The sequence below is a fragment of the Eschrichtius robustus genome, chromosome 6 (genome assembly GCF_028021215.1).
Source record: "Eschrichtius robustus isolate mEscRob2 chromosome 6, mEscRob2.pri, whole genome shotgun sequence".
Classification (NCBI taxonomy): domain Eukaryota; kingdom Metazoa; phylum Chordata; class Mammalia; order Artiodactyla; family Eschrichtiidae; genus Eschrichtius; species Eschrichtius robustus.
The window spans coordinates 23,650,523-23,668,567 of NC_090829.1; the positions used below are offsets into that span (position 1 = coordinate 23,650,523).

The following is an 18,045-nucleotide window of genomic DNA, read 5'->3' on the forward strand; positions in this document are numbered from 1 at the left end:
GGGGGGGGGGGGGGAGGGGCGGTCTCCGCTTTCCGACTCTCTTCCCCAGACAGTCAAGGGTTACTCGGCCAGGCCTGGAAGAATGCGTGGGAATAAACAGATGGGACTCGGGGTGACAAGGGGGCCCGGAGGCGCAGGGAGGGGAACCTGCCCAGGAACACGCCGGGCCGGGTCCGGAGGCCCTAGGCACGGAGCCCGCGCCCGCACCCTGAACCTTACCGCCGCTTGGCTGCAGAGAACGAGGCGACCGCGCAGGGCTGTTCTTCGAGCCTGGGGAGCGTCTTCGGGCACCGCCGCTCCAGTGGCGCCCGCGGCTGGCGGCGGCCGGGTCCCGGCCGACTCACACGCGGGGCAGGCTGGGCGATCCGCGGCCTGCCCAGTCGAGGCCCTGGAGTTCGAGGCCCCGGGCCGCCGACCGCGCGCGCGCCCCTGAGCCTGCCCAAAGAGGAAGGGTCAGGGCGCGCCCGCGCACCGAGCAGCGCCGGCGGCTGCAGCCGAGACCGCTGGCGGCTCCGTCCGCCCTCGCCCGGCCCAGCCACTGCCCCGCTTCCCCCGCGCGAGCTTTGGCGGCGGAGCAGCACGGTGAGCGCCGATTGGTCCTCGGGATGAATGTCGTAAGGCGCCTCTCCCCACGGATTGGCCAGGCCTGCGGTGCGTGCGAGGAGTAAACAAACCCCGCCCCGAGGCTTCCCGAGGAGAGGAGGGGGCCGCGAGGTAGAGGAGCGGGGCGTCAGGCGCTCTGCCGGGTCCCTGGGTTGTCCACTGGAGGTTCTCAGTGGGTCCCCCGCAGGGATCTCGCCAACGCGGCTCCCCAGCCGCCTCCGGGACAGGCTACAGGCCTGAGGCCTAAAATTTATAGACACACCCTTCCCCGCCCCTTCCCCCGGCTTGGGTGGGAATCTTGACTTTTCCATCCACCCCCATCCCCCCCGGCCCCAAGCAGGAAAACCCCCATCTCTCTTAGAAAAGGAGGAACTAGGTCATCCCTAGTTCCCAAGCACAGCTCCGTCCCCAGTCACTTGATGGGTCACCTCCGGGGCAGCAGCATGGAGGGGCATGGGGACGAGTGATTGAGGCCACGTGTGGGGACGAGTATGCGGTAAATTATTCAGACAGGGGTTAGAGACCGCTGGGCATGTGGCTTCTTCAGTACACAGGCAAGTAAGATCCAAACCGGGCCAGGTCACCATGTCACGTGGAAGCAGAAGAGAAAATCGCGGCTCCCATCCCCCAAATACCTGTCCATTTAGTTCAGTATTAATACATTTTTCTGCCTATCTGAAAACCATGTGTGAGCTTACATTTTAGTGGGGTGGGAAGGAAAATATGCAAAAGAAATAAGCAAAATATAAGCTATGTTACATGCTGGGACATGCTTTGGGGGAAATACGTAGCAGAGAAGGTGTTTGAGGGATGGCTTGTCTTAAATACTGAGTGCTCAGTGAAGGCAGCAGGAAAGGCGCCATTTAAATAAATACCTAAAGGAACTGGGGGAGGTGAGAAAGCACCTTTGGACCTTTCTCTGGGGTGGAGTGGAGAGATAATTTCTGCATAATTGTACGTAGATAAAGTCCTAGGTGGTCAAGAATGCCGAATGCAGTCTCCTTGGACTCATTCTAAAATGCAAAAACCCGAATGGAGTCATTACCCTGCATTTTTCAATAACAAATCAATAAGATTTATTTAGTTTCCACAGAAATTTTGTGAAGGTTTCAACTTAAATACTTTTCAAACATCGTAAGCACAAAGATACAAAAATGAGCAAAACAGACAAAACCTCCATCCTCAAGGAGCTCAGTCTAGCAGGAGAGATGGATTGTTAACCACCTCAGGTCAAAGTGTAAACTGTCCAAGTAGAAGTAGATGCAGAGCTGTGCTTGGGCTAATGGGGGAGGGAGAAGCAGTGGATGTTATTAAGGAACTGTACCTCGAAATCTCTTTATCTATGAAGACAACTCAGTGCTAAATTTTGGAGTAAGGCTATGGCAATCAGGGATTCTCTAACCTCTTTGTAAATTTTCAAGGTGAGAGTCGGAAGATAATATTAAGTTAAACCACATGAAATTGTTAATATTTGGCAATTTTCATATGACTCGTAGAGTTAACATGAGGATTTTGCTATGTAATACATATAGTAAGTGTTCAATAAATGATGGCGATTATTATGATCATTTGATAATAGTGCTTTTGAAAAGAATGATTTAAAAGTCAATGTTTCGGGGCTTCCCTGGTGGCGCAGTGGTTGAGAATCTGCCTGCCAATGCAGGGGACATGGGTTCGAGCCCTGGTCTGGGAAGATCCCACATGCCGCGGAGCAACTAAGCCCGTGAGCCACAGCTACTGAGCCTGGGCGTCTGGAGCCCGTGCTCCGCAACAAGAGAGGCCGCGATAGTGAGAGGCCCGCGCACCGCGATGAAGAGTGGCCCCCGCTTGCCGCAGCTAGAGAAAGCCCTCGCACAGAAACGAAGACCCAACACAGCCAAAAATAAATAAATAAATAAATTTAAAAGTCAATGTTTCATAATACCTTCCAACACCATGAAGTAAAATGGGCAGTGCAAATTTCAAATTTTCCATATACTGGTTTGATCTAGCTGTGAATTTCCATGACCTAATCAGGGTATGCTGTAAAAGACACGAAATGCTAGTTTCACAGCAGGCCAAGAAATTCAGAATAAGGAACAGGTTGGTTTTCAAGCCAAAAACTGAAAATTCCCCAGAACAGAATAAATTGTCAAGTTGCTTCAGGGAGGAAAATTCATGTAAATCAATTTTTCATTCCCACTCACAGTTCCAATTTAGCAATTTGCACAACAGTCAGCTTTCTCTCTTCCTTCTCATTTCCCCATTAAAAGATCTGATTTCCTTTGAAAAGGAAAATAAAGCTTCCACTATCTCCAAAGCAAGAGAGTAGATGTTTGAAACACGACAGAACACTTACTGATTTGGCAAACACTTATTAAGCACTTATTGTATGCCACCAACAGTGCAAGGCATTGGAAATACACACATAAATGTCCAAAGAGCTTCGTTCATGGGTGTTCCTTGTGCTTAGAACAATCCCCCAGTTCATCCACACCTCATCTACACATGCCTTCTCATCTAAGCTGAAACAACACTCTCTCCAGAAAAGCTTCCTCTGTCTCCCCATCTCCAGCTCTTTGCCCATAAAATTGTTTGTCTTTCTAACGTTCATCAAACTTGTGATTACTCATTTAGTACCTGTATCCTGTTAGACTGTAAGCTCCCTGCGATTCGGATCTATGCCATTCTATTCACTACATTATCCTCGGTGCTTGAGGGAAGCTCAGTAAGTTTTTATTGAATGGATGAGAGTGCCACAGCCTAGCACGTTGGAAAGAGGAGACGAGCATAAATAAAGTCTCTAGTTGGATATGCGGGGCAGCAAACAGACGGCCATGAAAGAGACAGATCTGCTAGAGTTAAACCTGAGGAATTTCCCTGTGCTGCCCCTCTCCTGAGGCTGGATGCTGCTTTCTAGAGGCGTAGCTATAGGGCTCCTGGACCGGTGTCTCTCAAACTTTAATGTGCCCAGGAATCACTTAGAGATCTTATTAAAATTCAGACTCTAGATCAGCAGGTCTGAGGTACCCCACGTCAGAGTGGGGTAGAGTCTACATTTCCAACAAACTCCCAACTGGTGCTGGTGCTGCTTCACCAGCACCACAGTTTGAGTGACAAGGACCTTAGTGACACCTTTTTACCATTCCCCAAAACCCGTAGTTGTCTAGACTTTTGTAGTTGCAGATGACTTTTTTAAAAATAAATTTATTATTTATTTATTTATTTATTTAATTTATTTATTTTTGGCTGCGTTGGGTCTTCGTTGCTGCATGCGGGCTTTCTCTAGTTGCGGCGAGCAGGGGCTACTCTTTGCTGTGGTGCGCGGGCTTCTCATTGCGGTGGCTTCTCTTGTTGCGGAGCACGGGCTCTAGGCGTGCAGGCTTCAGTAGTTGTGACACGCGGGCTCAGTAGTTGTGGCGCACGGGCTTAGCTGCTCCGTGGCATGTGGGGTCTCCCCGGACCAGGGCTCGAACCCGTGTCCCCTGCATTGGCAGGCGGATTCTTAACCACTGCACCACCAGGGAAATCCTGCAGATGACTTTTTAAAAAGCATCCTGTTTTCACACCTAATCCATCCAGTGACAGGCAAAAGAAATATCACTTAAGTGAAAACTGTTACAGCAAGGCCTTGTCTTCCAGAGACAGTCCTATTATGTGCAGTTTAGTCACATTAAACTGCAGAGTGGAATCAAAGCCTTGGAATTTCCTCAGTGAGGGACACAGCTTTCTCCTCAGTTCATTTCTGGAATGACTTGGTTCAGGCAGTGGAAAGATTTCACAGTCACCATTAATAGAAGTAAACTTTTCTTAATATTAAACCTAAAATTATTTTAAGATAAATATCTTATTTATCCTAAAAATATAAATTATATGTGAGGTATAAGAAATAATGATAATATGATCTAGCAGTCCCACTCTTGGGCATATATCCAGACAAAACTATAATTCAGGAAGATACATGCACCCCTATGTTCATAGCAGCACTATGTACAATGGCCAAGACATGGACACGACCTAAATGTCCATTGACAGAGGAAGAACGAAATAATGCCATTTGCAGCAACATGGATGGACCTAGAGATTATCGTACTAAGTGAAGGAAGTCAGAAAGAGAAAGACAAATATCATATGACATCAATTACATGTGGAATCTAAAATATGACACAAATGAACTTATCTACGAAACAGAAACAGATTCACAGACATAGAGAACAGACTTGCATTTGCCAAGGGGGAGGGGGATGGGGGAGGGATGGAGTGGGAGGTTGGGATTAGCAGACGCAAACTATTACATCTGCTAACTAATACAGAGGAGGATATTTACACACTGGCTCCTGTCCCCATTGTTTAAACATTACCCATATGGTGTCAACTCTCTAGCATTCCAGGCTTGACCATGGGTGAAAAATGACAGAATGAGTTCAAATGAGTATTCCAATCCGGGAGGCAGAGAAATCCCAGCTCATAAAACCGGAAATATGGTAAAGTAAGATGCTGTCAGGTTACACCTGGGCAGCTGGTTGCTACAACTGGAATCAAAAAGTGGGCTAAGAGGATGTGAAGTGGGGCAAGAGATGACCAATACTGATATAAATAATTGGATAATAAATGGAGGACAGGCAACAACTCTTCCTTACAGTAGAATTCCACGAATAAATGTAAAGACATAATGGAAATAGAAAATCACCATTATTAGGTAAATATTATAGGAATGATTGTTGCAGACAGGAAGCATCCGGGGATGCTAAAAACTAGTGAGTGAAAGTGTGATGGGAAACAGGATATTTACATGGTCTAAAAGTATCTCCTGGGTGGGATGAATCGGAAGATTGCGACTGATATATATACACTACTATATATAAAATAGATAACTAATGAGAACCTACTGTATAGCACAGGGAACTCTATTCAGTACTCTGCAATGACCTATATGGGAATAGAATCTAAAAAAGAGTGGATATATTTATATGTATAAATGATTCACTTTGCTGTACAGCAGAAACCAACACAACATTGTAAAGCAACTATACTCCAACAAAAATTTTTTTAAAAAAAGAAAAAAGTATTTCCTCACAAGATTCTTAACTACGAAGGGGAAAATAGTACTTTTACGATGGAAAAACCTGGCAGGCACCCCCTTAATCAAAGGATCAAGGTTAACAACAATAATAAGACATATTGATGTCTTCCTGATAGAATGCACTAAGGCCACGGACATCACTTCTGCAGGATTCTAACAAAAATTCAGAAGTTTAACCTAATCACAAGAAAATATCAGGCCAACCCAAATTGAGGGACATTCTATAAAATAACTGCCAGTCTTCTTAAAAAATGTGAAGGTCATGAAAGAAAGACAGACTAGGGAACTGTTACAGATTGGAGGAGAGTAAGAAGAGATGAAAATTAAATGCAACGTGGGATCCTGGATTGAATTCTGGACCAGAAAAAAGACAATAGTTGGAAAACTGACAAAATTCAAGTAAGGCCTGTGGATTAGTTTATACTACTGTATCAATGTGAATTTCCCATTTTGAGTAGTTATATTATGGTTATGTAAGTGACATGTTAATTAGGAGAAGCTGGGGGAAAGGAGAACTCTGTGTACTACTTTTACAACTTCTCTTTAAGTCTAAAATTATTTCAAAATAAAAAGCTAAAAAGCTAAATATTGGAAATCAACTATATTTCAATTTAAAAAAAAACTAAATACTGGTGGATCTTATTAAAACACAGATTCTGTTTCAGTACATCTGGAATGAAGCCTAAAGTTCTGCTCTTCTGAAAAGCACTCTGGTGACACAGAGGCTACTGGTCCCAACAACATATTTGAGTAGCAAGACTTGTTCCCTCCTGTTGTATTAAGGTGAAACTGACACTCAATAAACTATGCGTAAAGTGAGTAACTTGATGAGTTTTGACATATGTATATACCCATGAAACTATTCCCACAGTCAAGATAATGAATTTATTGTTGGCAGGCAATTCTACACGGCTTTCTTGTTTCTGCCTGTCTGGTAAGCAGAGGTACTGAGGCCTCTGTTGTAAAATAGAGATAGTGTCTCCCTCCAGAGTAGAGGGCAGTTTTGTTTCGTGTCCAATATAGTAAAAATTATTTCCTCTGGAGCAAGCATCGGGCACACTTACTTGCAGCCCATTACAAACGACTCAAGTTTCCTAAGCTCGAGATTGCTCAGCTGTACTGCAAACCCACTGTGTGCACAGCATCAACCCGAACAATCCACACAGGAGTTAAGAGGCAAAGGAAACCAATGCAAATATGAAGATTATGATGTTTGCTATGTCATGAGTAATAAAGTCTTTAGTCTCTGACCCAGGAGTCTCATATCTGCTGCCAGTATCCATGGAGCTGTGGGAGGCTAACTCATCAGCTTCCAAGTACAGAAAAACTTCAAATTCTTCTCAGTTCTTGACAGAGTTTGGTGATGAAACTGGGATGCTGACAGAGACAGGACCTTCTGGGGGAGACAGGACAACCCTGTGGGCTGGGTTAAAGAATATGAGAATTCCCTGGGATCTGGTGGCTAATGACCTTGCCCAAGTGGTGGGGAAGGGGGAGGGGTAATTTAGCAAATCTAAGGTATTTGCCTTACAATCTCCACATCCTAATGGGTTGTTTCTAAATAGTAAAGAATCCACTATTTGTCCCTATCACCCTCATTTATTTTTTTCCTACAATTTCTTTTACATAGCCAGATTCTTTACATATATATATATATACATATATACACATATATACGTATATCTACATATATATACACATATATGTAGATATACATATATATACACATACATGTAGATATACGTATATATACATATATACACACAGATATATATATGTATATTTTTGGCTGCGCTGCACAGCTTGTGGGATCTTAGTTCCCCAACCAGGGATCGAACCCGGGCCTTTGGCAGTGAAAGCACGGAGTCCTAACCACTGGCCCGCCAGCGAATTCCCTGAAAATAATTTTATAATATTTAATACAATTTATAGTCACATACATTTCAGAAAAGTTAGCTCCACATATCTGCCCCTTCCTTGTCCTCCTAATTAGACTAATATGACTTTGAACGACAATAAAATCAAAACCATACCCCTTCCTTTCTTCAAATAATTGAATGTTTATCATCCTTCAAAATTCCTACTACAGAATGAACCATGGGCTCCCCTCCGGTCAGGGAATGGAATCCAGATTGTCTGACTGAATCCTCTGCCATCATCGGGATGTCGCTATTTATGTGTGCGGATGTGAAGCAACGAACAGAGAAACACTAAAAAAAATGGCTTTAATACACAATATGTACAGATCACTCACTGTTTCGTTATAATTTCCCAAATAATTTTAATGATAATTTTCATAATGGATTTTAACAGCTGCTAGGTTAATTCCGTCACATTAGTGTTTGAAAGTATGTTTCCTCCAGTTATTTAAAATTTTTCTAAACATTTATATATACAGTATATTTTCACAATAGATTGTATCATCTTTTTTCCACTACAAAGAATTAACTCTCATCTCTAGTAATTTCCTCTGTGCAAGAATGCAGAATATAGAATAAGCCTAAACAGGATCTAAAGAGGCAGGGTTACAGAAAACCTTTCTTCTCTAACCATATTAAGCCTCATTTTTTTCTTCTTCCAGTTAAAAGGGAAACACAAGCCAAAACTTATCTTGAGTCACAACTGAAGTTAACATATGCTTAGTTCTCTGTGACGTTCTTAGTGTGCAGAAACCGAAACAGGAAATGGTATTAAATAAGAATTTCCAGGTAAAATTTAAAAATAAATCCAAAAGTTAAAGTAGACAAAAAGGTAACGGGAAAATTCCCATACACATGAAAAAGGATTCCTTTTATTCTACATCCTTGATTTTATCTACAGATTTTAACAATGATTTATGATGTTCTCAATGACCATTTAATAAAACTATGAAATTCATAAAGAACATCAGAGAAATAAAATTATAAATTTACTGATGCATACAAAGTGGAATCTATATTAACTGTCTTGCACAAACAGGAAAATTTTGAATTAATTTTCCACAAAGTCATTCTGAAATACTTACACAAATCAGCTTATTTTAAATAAAAAATATTTTTAGGATTATGATACCTATGTACAAAACATGTATTTGTACACTTTACTTAACATTCTAAGTAAAGGTATCTTTGAAACTTTTTTGCTATTATACAGTGTTAACACCACACTACATAATAAGTATGCAAGAAATACAAGAGCTTTTCTGCTCAGAACATTACAAAGTCATGTTCAAATGCTATATATATTTTGCCCAGAAGGATTTGAAAATGCTACTTAATGACTTCTTAAGTCACTGGACTGATTTTTTTTTTTTTAAGTTTTTAAAAAGGATATTCCTTTAAGGATATGGCTCCTTTAGCAAACAACCCAATTAGCAAATGGACAAAAGATATGGACAGACATTTCACTAGAGGACAAACAGATCGCAAAAGAGCACATGAAAAGATGTTCAACATCATTATTAATTAGGGAAATGCAAATTCAATCCACAATGAGAAAACCACACACTCATCACAGTGGACTAAAGTAAAAAATGGTGACAACATCAAATGCTGGTGAGAACGTAGAGAAAGTGGATCACTCATACATTGCTGGTGGGAATGTAAAGTGGTACAGCTATTCTGGAAAACAGTTTGGCAGTTTCTTGTAAAGATATGGCTCATTTAAATTGGAAACCTCATCATTTATTTTCTACACAATATAGATATCTATTCAGACACATCCATTTTATTTTAATAAGCCAAATGTAATGTAAAGTGGGGGGAAAGACAATGGAAATAGAATAACAGAGAATTTCAGAAACATCTGATTCTGCAGGTTCCTGCCTCTATCATTCCCATTCCCATGATCATTCCTGCATCCCTCTAGGGGTAAAGGTCCCATGGGAATATGGTGACAAAATAACCAGTGACTCACAATAGATGCTGGTGCCAAAATATTTACAGCTATGAGGATCCAAAATTTAAAAAACAATGTGATTCTTGATGGCCTATTTGACTTCTTTGGAGTTACCCCTTTAGGCTGGTTTGAACCAGACGACCTGGATTTGAGTATGCAAGATGAGGACTCTGGGACCAGATAGATCCAGGGTGTGTTTTGGGCTTTTAATTTTAATTGAGAAACATGATATAGATTTCCCAAAGGGATTCAGAATCCTCTGGGATAGATTAAAGCCTTCTAGGCTATCTCTGGGATGATTAGAATCACTTAAAGTTGAGGAGCCCCAGGGTCCAGCTATGTCTCACCTCAAAGAATTTTAAAATTACTGCCCAACTCCTGGGCTAGATTATTTTTTTAATTAAAGACTGGTCCTCAGTATAAGTGCCTTGCAAAAGGGGGTATTTCTGAAGTTTCTTCCCTCTAACATGAGAGTGTTTGGGGTTCCTAAGAGTCAATCTGTGAGTCATCTGCAGTCAAATACACAAAACCTGTGAATAGAAAGGCTTCAGTTGTACCTTCGAAAGTTAATATGTGTATCTCTACACAAATAGATACGCAAATATATAAACATACAAAGAATTTTAAAATAAACAGTATGAGGATTCTAGTTCTCATAACAAAGTAGTCCTTCTTAATCCAACATATGTAACATCACGGACAAAATGTATATGCAAAAAAAGTTGCACTTACAAACACAGAGTAAAAATTCATCCCACAAATATGAAGGCACAGAGGTAAGTTCTGTGGAAGCAGACATGTTTTCTGCTTTCAGGGAACTTCTAGTTTGGTGGAGGCTTGCGCAGAGGCAGATAAAAGAGTAATCATCTCCTTTGTTCAGAGATGAAAAGGAAATAAAAAGGCAGATCAAATCAAAGATGATCGGGAGACTACATTAATCCTATACTGAAGTCATAAACTCATTCATTAAGACCACAGAGAATGCAGACATGGGGGTGAGGGTAGGTGGATAAAAACAGCAGAAGACAATTACAACATGACATTTTTTCCCCACCTCATTAACCAGCAAAGTAGAAACGCTATTTGTTTTAAGATAACTCCTACTTCTTTTTGCTAACAACCATTCCTTAAGGTAAAAATGAAGCAGAGAGAAAAGGAGTACGATAGACACTCTACATTCACTGAGTCTTCAGTTTTCTTCCAACAGTCTACATCACTCGTTCTCAACTGGGGGGTGATTTTGTCTCCCAGGGGACATTTAGCAATGTTTGGAGACATTTTGCCATCATTAAGTAGATGGATGCCAGTGGGTAAAGGTCAGGGATCTGGTAAACATCCTATAATACATAGCACCCCAAAACAAAGAATTATCTGCCTTCAAATGTCAATGATGCTGAGGTTGAGAAACCATGTCATGGTTGGATATAAAAAAATTTAAAAATCAGTAAGTCTATAGTATAAAAGCATTTAGTACCACTTTAGGAAGGATTGTACAGGAAGATTCTCCTCCTTGATAAGATAGCTACAGATCTCCTAAAATTATCTGATAGACCCATAGTGAGGAAATAAAACATGCTGAGAAATATTAGCATAGAAATTTTTTAACTTCAATTATTAGCATACATATGAAAAATAAACTTGAGAGGACAATTGTTTGCTCAATTGATTCTGATAATCAACACTTTCTACAACCACAAAAGCAAATGTGGTCATGTTTCTGATTTAGGTCAAATCTGACAAAAGATTTAGTAAACTGTGTTACTAAAAAAAAGGCCAGACATATTAAAAATAGAAGATTAACTTCTAAACTAATGGAAGAAAAAATTAGCCACTCATTTTTGAGGAGATGCTCAATTCCAGTAAAAAGATATTCAAAGTTATTTTTCCACATTATCTAAAAGATATTTCTCCTTTATTTTGTGGTTTCATGATGAGAAAGAACAATGTGGAAAATGAATGAACTAACAAATGTTTAGGTATTAATAATATCACAATTCAGTACATCCTAATACAAAAAGACAATTACTTCCTATGGACATCATACCCACTGAGAAGCAGACTCTATAAGAAATAGTAAAACAGAGTGGCTTTCATATGACTTTGATAAGAAAGCTTTTAATTGGCCACTAAGCTTTGTAAAAAAGGATGTCAATAACAGAAAGAATGAAAAGAAGAGTAAGATATTATCTACATAAGGGGATCTGACTTATTACAGTAAACAAAACATCTTGACTTAACAAAAATATTTCCAAGTCTAATATCTATTACCTGTCTCTGATATGGACATACATGATAGTAACAGCAAACTTCCCTATAACAGTCACTTCTTTAATTATATTATTATTTAACAGTGAGCTCTATAACAGTAGGACTTTATGTGATATGATAAAGCCTGACCAAGAGGGAAATAAATACATTATTGCTGCAAATCGAAAAGGAACCTAGCCCACAAACAGGGAGGGGCAAATAACATGAGAACATGTTGGAAGGTGGTCAACTTGCCTTAGGACAATTTCACATCCGGCCTGAAGCTACTCGCAACTCTTACGTCTTACCTTACTCTACCTTGTTTCTATCAAGTGAGTTTGAAAATGTAGGGCTCTCGCTGTTCCTCTCTGTGGATCTCTGGCTCAGTGGCCGAGGGGCAGTCACTAGCATGACCACACTCCCATCCCCTCTGTCAGCTACCTCACTGCACAAATCTCAGAGAGATGAGTAGATTGGACAAAAATAAGGAAGATACCTGGACAAGCAAAATACCCCAATGAAGGCAATTCTTAAGTCACCAATAAATTAGGGCGCTTTCTTCAAATTAAGCTCTGTCATCTAGGCACTTAATAAAAATAAAAGACGTTTACACCAGCATCTCAACAAGTAAGAAGGATAGAGAAGAGGAGAAGAAAGGCAAGATTTATATATACTACCTGTATTTTGTAAAAAATGAGATTTTATACTTTACCCAGAAATTTTTGAAAGAAATCCTATCTGAGAAGGAAAGTATTCTCCTATTCTTTATGAATCAATACCCTTTTTGGTTTTATTAACTAAAATGATTTTTTTCAGTGTTTTTCAATATATAAAGAAAGCTCAGATTTTGGTTAAACAAGGAAAAATTAAGGCAGTGTCTTTAAACCCAATAAAGGAAAGAATTGACTACCAAATGAGCCTATCTAAGAGAGAGACATATTGAGCTCATATTTGGATACAACACTGAACAATTATGGCTTTAAATAGAAAATATTAATGTTTCAAAATTCCACATTTTCTTGGTTATTCTTTCTTTTTAGCTATATGGACTTCAAATAGCCCACTTCATTTTAAAGAATTAAGGGAACACTTTTCACATCATTTTGGAACAAAACACGAACGGTGCTTGACCCGGAACTATTTACTCAGATAGTAAACAATTATGTTCATATTGGCCCAGTACAAACAGGAGGAGGACCCGTGACTGTCAAAACATGGTTGGAAATGGCTAACGTCCTTGGGAATTTGCTACAAAACAGAAGATTTAAAAGTTCTGAGGTATTGTTGCCTTACAATCTTACCAAGGTTTAGAATTTTTTTCAATGAGGGGTTTTGTTTTGTTTTCAAAAAAGCAGTGCTTTTTCTCTCAGGTTGCAGAGCTCGGCTCCAGTCTTCTCCTCTCAGTCGTGGTCGTATTGTTGTCCCTGAGCTTTGTCTCATCTGCACATCACACAACCAGCCACTCGTGGTTTCAGTCATTCCGTTAGTGCTATGTCTTGTTATACCAATTCATGGAGCGTTTCACTGCTTTGACCCAGTTTCCCATATTCTTTTCATATTCTTGCCATTTCTTCTGTGGCTTGAAAACTATTTCACTTTGCCTCAGTTTCTTTAGTTCCTCCTTGTCAGTCCAAAATCCTATAGATGAAAAAATTTACTCTCAAGTTTGAAGGCAAATAATGAGTCCATAAAGTTTATCCACAAACCTATGTGAACTGGTGCACAGGTGAACAGTTATTACTTTAAAACACAATTCAAAATATTTTGTTGCTTTGAGCTTGGTTAGATTGACTATCCCTGGGAATAAATACATCAGGATTTAAAAATCTTTTGGTTTCTAACTAGCAGCTTTATTTCTGTGTGGAAGAGCACCAAATCATTTCTAGAGCAACCACATCCTGCCATCATTTAATTTCATGACTAGCTCTTAAGAAAAACAAAAAAAACAACCCAAGTAAGAAATAGTATACTTTCTTTTTATACAATTTAAAAAAAAATGATAGGGCTTCCCTGGTGGCGCAGCGGTTAAGAGTCCGCCTGCCAATGCAGGGGACACGGGTTCGAGCTCTGGTCCAGGAAGATCCCACATGTCGTGGAGCAACTAAGCCTGTGTGCCACAACTACTGAGCCCATGTGCCAGAACTAGTGAAGCGCACGCGCCTACAGCCCACGCTCCACAACAAGAGAAGCCACTGCAATGAGAAGCCCGCGCACCGCAGCAAAGTGTACCCCCGCTCACCGCAACTAGAGAAGGCCCACGTGCAGCAACGAAGACCCAACGCAGACAATAAATAAATAAATAAATAAATTTTAAAAAAAACAAAGCAAAACAATGATAAATTAAGGTTTTTCTTTTTTTTTGGTGACACTCTGCAACTTGTGCAATATATTAGTTCCCCGACCAGGGAACGAACCCGGGCCCACAGCAGTGAAAGCACAGAGTCCTAACCACTGGACCACCAGGGAATTCCCCAAGTTAAGATTTTTTGTCATATATCTTGAGGTAAGAGGCAACTCCTCAGGATATGCATAAAATTCAAAGTTGGGGATTAATATAATAAATATAATAGTTCTTTAAGAACTATAGTTCTTATATTTTATAGTTCTTTAAGAACTATAAAAATAGTTCTTTTTCAAACTATTGCATTTCATACAAGGCTTTTAAATTCCAGTTCAAGATAATTTTTTCTTTTTAATAAATTTATTTATTTATTTTTGGCTGTGTTGGGTCTTCATTTCTGTGCAAGGGCTTTCTCCAGTTGCGGCAAGCGGGGGCCACTCTTCATCGCGGTGCGCGGGCCTCTCACTGTCGTGGCCTCTCTTGTTGCAGAGCACAGGCTCCAGACGCGCAGGCTCAGTAGTTGTGGCTCATGGGCCCAGTTGCTCCGTGGCATGTGGGATCTTCCTGGACCGGGGCACGAACCCGTGTCCCCTGCATTGGCAGGCGGATTCCCAACCACTGTGCCACCAGGGAAGCCCCCATCAAGATAATCTTGTAGTTCTGGCATGTATTGTTCTTTACAAAGAGGATCATGTGATTTATAATAAAAAGCAGCAAGAAAACATATTATAACAACGATTATACGTAGTCTGAAATGGTAGCGATCTCTTGTTAATAAACTTGGTACATCTCACTTACTCTGATGTATTAACATAGTTGACAAGTCTTCAAGAAGTACATTTTTCTCTTACCAATAAAGCTGACACATAAAATTCTTTCTTCTAAAATTTTCCATCAGGTCACATTCTATTTACAAAGTCAGTGTTTTAGACTGTCTATATTTAAAGATATTAATTATTTTATGGAAGTTATTAAAAGGCTAAGAATAATTTTTATTAGTATACTACAATTAGATAAATCTAGTCATGAAAATAACTATGTTCTTAAAATTCTTATTTCCAGAATTTATTATTTACACTTAACGGCATACATACTCTTAAAAGTCACTTTATTAAATGTGTATTGAACAGACCCAGTTTCTGGGTGAATTTTGAAAATACAGAGAATTTGCGTAGCCTTCATGTCTCATATTTCTGAGAGAGAAGTAATCCAACCAGAAATTTCAGATTTTCTGAGAAGGTAAAACTGCTCTCTGTAGTTAGTGAAGTATCTTTGTATTGAAAAGTTTTGAAATCAAATACAGATAAAGTGAAGTAGATACAACTCAAGCCACTATGTTATGTGTAAGAATAACTTGCATGTGTTTGTTATTTAAAGTGTATTAAATGTTCAAGAGAATTTGACATATTTAGCTTTATAAGGTGATAAGTGTTAATCAATTTGATTAACTTTATAAACAATACTGGAATGCTTATGAGCATTTGGCTTACTGTAATGATAAGCTTAATTTATTCATTTTTCAAGAGTTGTTTAAGTACTGGAGAAATTTCCTTGTTATAGTTCTAAGTTTGCTCAATTAGTCATGCGAAATTACTAAAAATAACATCAGCTATATTATACTTAAGAGTTGAAATATACAAAGGAACTTAAATTTGTAAACGGGAATGACTATTTAAGGGGAAGTTATTTTCTTCAGCTTGAATTAATCAAACACCAATCAATGAACAAATGAAAGTGATTGTTTCAATTTTATTCAAAGTTAACAGATTTTTAGTAGAATAAAGTATAAGGTGAACTTACCAAGATTTGATGCTTTTTGGGTCCATAACTTTAATTGCTAAATAATAGCCTAAACTTTTAAGTGTAAGATATCCTGTTTCGTACAAACACTCCTCCCTTCCATATAGGAACACAGGAAAACACTCCCAGTGTCCCAAGGCATCATCCTGCTCCTAAAGAGCCCTCTAATTGGCCTCCCCATGTCTGTTCTTTACTCCTCCCAACTAATTAGTGAAAACACTAATTGCCAAAGTGATTTGTTCAAATGTAGATCTAACCATGCCCTTCTGCTTAAAATTGTTCAGTGGCTCTCTAGTGCATTCAAGATCAAGTCCAAACTCCTCTTTATGAAGAGGCCACCATGACTGGACCTCTATGTACCTCTCCAGCCTCCCCTCTTGCTCTCATCCTATCAGCACCATAATGGGCCAGTATCTTTGCACGAGCTGCCTTCTCTACTAGACCACTCACCTCTATTCTCTCCTCACCTGGTTGTCTGCTTAACCCCTTCAAAATTGAACTATACATTGTCGCCTCTGGGAAAGCCTACACCAATTGCTTGATACTGTGGCTGTTCGCTGGGCTTATCACACAAGAATAATAATGGGTTGACTTGCTTGACTGCTCCCACTGGAGACTCCCATAGCAGGGACTATATCATTTAAACTCTATTATTCCCAGCAGCGACTGTCATGTAGCGGGTGCTCAACAAATGTTCACTAAATGAAAGAGTGGAGTGGTTTCTAATGCCAAAGACAAGCTTATCTAATCAGAAAGTTTACCCAGAGACATTCCCTTGCTAAAGACCGGAGCAGTTGAGAATTAGCTTTCCTGGCCTCATACTTCTGACTGAAGGAGAGCACCAAGGATGGAAGAGGTGCAACCAGACCCACCCACAGAAGAGATCACGGGAGTATTTTGTGAGTGATGTGCATATGTGTATGGAGTCTAATGGACACCAAGGCTTTCCAGACCCTCTCTATCTATAATTTTGTGATTTGGGAGGAGAAATGCTATCTGTAAGAAATGGTTTTGCAAGACAGCTCTCGTTTTTATAAAACCCACACATACCAACAGCAAGGCCAGCTAGAGAAGCTGCACCAACGCAGGACATATCAACGTGGATGGGTCTGTCTATCGTCTCGTTAATCAGGTCTGAAGTCATCTGCATGACAAAACTGTTCTTACAAACTCCTCCATCTGCTCTGTGGGGAGAAAGACGTTGGAGATAAATTACTGTAACAAAAGCATAAATACATTATTAATTCTTTTTTAAAAAGCCACACATTTTTTTTTTTAGATCCTTGATTTTATTTTTAAAGTTTAAAGATTCTTATAATACACATATGGGTGCTAAGATCCTCTCAGATTCCATATTGGGTTATATTCTCCTTAAATCCAAAATTAGCTTTCCTTCCTCTCCAAATTCCTATGACCAAGAATTTTGTTGCAAAGAAGGTAAGCATAAGTTCTTTTTGAAATCCTGAATAATCATAATCATGAAAATGCCAACAGCAGCTACCACTTAACTTCTAATTTCTAATTAAATTTATTAGAAACAAAGCTTACCTACCGGATTTTTCTTACAGGAATGTGGATCTCTTTCTGCATCACCTCATATAACTGTTTGTTTCTAGTTAAAAAAACAAGGAAACTATTTAGAGGCAGTTCATATCATAATAATTCTCTGGTTTTTTCCAATCTAGAATAATAACTGTGGCTTTATTTACATGATATTTATAAAATATGCAAAAGAAAACATTAAAGAAATATATTAGGCTATCTGGACGTCAATAACAGATGGTCAAGTAAACAAGAGGTTCAGGGCCTTCTGTTTTGCACTGTGATGCAAAAGAACATAATTTTTATTTCAGAACTAAATTTAATCTATTACCATTCCTGCAAATAAAAATTTAAAGCAAGCATCCATTTAATAGGTATGGATGACACACCATAAATAGCATCTAATAGAAATCAAATATAAAAATAATGATTTTGTAATCAGAGAAAATGTTACTTTAAACATTACAAATGTTCCATTTGTTCCATTCATGACAGCTGCGTTCTTAATTTTAATGAGCTACACCTGCCCCGTAACAAAAAGACCAAAGGAAATATACATAATGAGTCAATCTTT

The 18,045-nt window shown here is 39.5% G+C and overlaps 2 protein-coding genes across 5 annotated transcripts in view; both read right to left on the bottom strand.

The window, feature by feature from the left end:
* Positions 1–299, bottom strand: part of TFDP2 (transcription factor Dp-2) — a 173,404-nt gene extending 173,105 nt beyond the window's left edge. For 3 of the 4 annotated variants that reach the window (XM_068546025.1, XM_068546024.1, XM_068546021.1), the window contains exon 1: positions 220–299. The gene's annotated coding sequence lies outside the window, so the exon portion shown is untranslated. The remainder of the gene's footprint in view (positions 1–219) is intronic. The other variant, XM_068546022.1, reaches the window with a different exon arrangement.
* Positions 300–12,968: 12,669 nt separating this feature from the next.
* The window catches only part of GK5 (glycerol kinase 5), a 78,289-nt gene continuing 73,212 nt past the window's right edge, over positions 12,969–18,045 (bottom strand). The window contains exons 14-16 of the mRNA XM_068547339.1: positions 17,482–17,541; positions 16,980–17,113; positions 12,969–13,426 (exon numbers count right to left, since the gene is read on the bottom strand). Of these exons, the coding sequence (XP_068403440.1) occupies positions 13,278–13,426; positions 16,980–17,113; positions 17,482–17,541 (343 nt within the window). The 3' untranslated portion in view covers positions 12,969–13,277. The remainder of the gene's footprint in view (positions 13,427–16,979; positions 17,114–17,481; positions 17,542–18,045) is intronic.